Here is a 2855-nt window from a genome sequence, read left to right as displayed (position 1 = left end):
CTCTGTAGTGGTTGATCAACAACAAAACAATACTGTCTCCGTGGCTTATTTGATGTGTTTTAATGCAGAAAAAGACCCTGGTGTCAATTTTCGCCTGAGTTACACTTTCATTTTTTTACAAGTTCATCATGGCAGAGCCAGCGAGAAGACCTACAGTAAGAGACGGTTGTGAAAATGAGACAACATATAGGAGTCAGCTAAAATTATACTGTAGGCCTAATTGAAGGGAGATCAAACACATTATTAATCTAACTGTGGATGTAGTTACTCTTATCCATTGAGTTATGTCTTTAAACATGAGAAGTTATGTCTTTAAATATGTTTTCCAGCTAAAAATCAATGTTTGCTACTATATGCTATACTATATGCAAGGGCCTTAACAATAACATAGCAATAACAATAATAATAACAACAGAAAAAAATAAACAAAAACAATCAACGTAGCAAATGTAACCTGCATTGTGTTGAACTGTGCAGGTCAGACTAGAACCCACATACAGCAGCACCTCAGATCGGAAGTTGAGCGCCTTGCACAGTCCCTATTCAATGCAAGACATAGGCCTATATCAGCATAATACTAAATAAGCTATATTATAAGTGGTACGGTTGAGATCGGTACAGTACAGTTTGGAATGGAAAACCCTGACCTGGCTTGCATTTCCACCGCCAACAGTACCCTTATGCAGAAATTGTGTGTTTGTTACATAAACTACAACAATTACCGTTCAAGATGAGTAAACAGCATGGTAGTGACTTGCTAGATAGCATCAGCTATATCCCAGTTAGCTAACAGACTGCCAAAGAAACAACAAGTTGTGCACTTATCACAGGGTTTCTGTGAGCTTTGTATACTGATTTCACAACTATTTGTGTCACCAAGTTACTGTTTAACAACCATTTCAGTTACTTATGAAACAATTACTTCACTAACAGAACACAAAACTAACGTCAACACCTAAGAAAATGACCAAGACTGATTCCAACAGTGTGGTGCCCTTGTCTAGTCTTGGAATCCATTGTCTAGTCTTGGAATCCATTGTTTTGGTACCATAACGTCTTTCTAATCTAATTAAACTTTAACTGAATCTTAAAATAAAGCTCTACAGAAATGTGAAATATATTCAGGAGGATAAAAGTAGATCATTACGCAAGTTTATCATCATAATGATAGGAATCTGAGTTGTGTTCAAAACAACAATGCTCTTGATGAGTCCTGATGGAATACTTTACCCGACACTATTATTTGAAATGCCTTTCTGAACCAGCTGTAAAAGTAGGCATATACCACAGGATTGAATGTTGAATTGAAATATCCAATCCAGCCAAATATGTCAAGTAACAACAGTGGTGTTACATAACCAAGATATGCATTAGCTGTAACCACTACAACATAAGGTGCCCATGATAATAGAAAAAGTCCCATTACAATTGCTAGGGTTTTAGTGGCCTTCTTCTCACTTTTACACGATGACTGCTTTAAATGGGCATTTTGATTCATGCTTTGAATTGATTGTGCTTGTTTTTGTGCAATGAAAAAGATTTTCAGATATATGATGATGAGTAACGTCCCCGGAATGTAGAAAAACAGTGAACTTCCCAGAGCGCTCGATGGCAAACTGAACATCAAACCACACCAGCCCTCACAGGTCATGCTGCTTGTAAAGTCTTCTATTCCCAAAGAAATAAACTCTAGAAAAACAGCTATAAATCCATATGAAGCCGATACAGCCCAACAGACAAAGGCCATAGTTAGTGCAATTGGAATTGTCATCTTAGATGTATACAGCAGAGGTTGACATATGGCATAGTAGCGATCAATAGATATCATTGTCAGATTCAAAATGGATGCTGCAGTGCACATTATATCTACACTCCCGTGTATTTTACAAAACAAAGTTCCAAAATACCAGCATGTTTCCACCGATCGCACTATACTGGGGGGCATTGCAATAACACCCACAAGCAGGTCTGCCAGAGACAGAGACAGAATGAGAATATTTGTTGGTGTGTGGAGCTGTTTGAAATGGACAACAGTGATGATGACCAGCAAGTTACCTACCACTGTTAACACCATTGCAGTCCCGAGGAAGACATAAAGGTGAACACGAATCACAGTTGGATATAAGAATTTCACACAGGAGCTACTGAGAGATTCATAGCAAAGGGAAATATTGCTTAGACCATCAGACTCAGTCAGGGTGCCTCTTAGTGCCATTATACTTTAGTAGACAAAGATAAACAAATATTATCTCATTTATGAAACCATTTCACAATGTAGTGATGGTCTTTCTGAACAAACAAATCAGTTAATGAGGACAACATTGCATAACTGGCTGTACTTCAGTCATTGAAACTGCCTAAGTGAGCAGTTATATTGTGAAAAGTAAAGTATTTCTAAATGTTATTCAGAATATAAATAACTGGTTGAGTTACAAGTCTTTGGGTGACAAGATATGCAAAACGTTTTCATAAAAGAAAATAACAAAAAAATGTATGTGGTTTCTTCAGAATAGTTTCTCTTCAACTGTAATGTCTGACACTTACAACAAGACTAGAGAACAGGGCTCAGTAGTTGTCTCCAGACATTGTACTGTATAAGATCTCCCATGATGAGAGAAAAAAAGACAGAAAGAGGCTGTTATTTATGTAGTTTACCTGGAACTGTAGCACACACACACACACACACACACACACAAACACACACACACACACACACACACACACACACACACACACACACACACTTTACACTCTTTTTTCTCACCTTTAACCCTTTTCCCTGTTCTTGCCAATTAACATTTATCTACAAATATCATAGCATGTTATTGCACAAATATTTGTGTCACCAAGCTACT

At 37.3% G+C, this 2855-nt stretch overlaps 1 protein-coding gene across 1 annotated transcript; it reads right to left on the bottom strand.

Moving 5' to 3' along the window:
• Nucleotides 1–1186: 1186 nt before the first annotated feature.
• LOC134098191 (trace amine-associated receptor 1-like) lies at nt 1187–2215 on the bottom strand. Its single transcript, XM_062551178.1, has one exon. The coding sequence runs from the start codon at nt 2213–2215 to the stop codon at nt 1187–1189; it is 1029 nt and encodes a 342-aa protein (XP_062407162.1).
• Between the last annotated feature and the right edge of the window lie 640 nt (nt 2216–2855).

The sequence above is a fragment of the Sardina pilchardus genome, chromosome 12, assembly GCF_963854185.1.
Source record: "Sardina pilchardus chromosome 12, fSarPil1.1, whole genome shotgun sequence".
NCBI classification, from domain to species: Eukaryota; Metazoa; Chordata; class Actinopteri; order Clupeiformes; family Clupeidae; genus Sardina; species Sardina pilchardus.
Note: the sequence above shows the minus strand (reverse complement) of the source record. Positions and strands in the feature narration are given on the sequence as shown.

Excerpts from the sequence above, each read along its gene's own strand:
- LOC134098191 (XM_062551178.1), bottom strand. The coding sequence starts at position 2,215 with ATGGCACTAAGAGGCACCCTGACTGAGTCTGATGGTCTAAGCAATATT.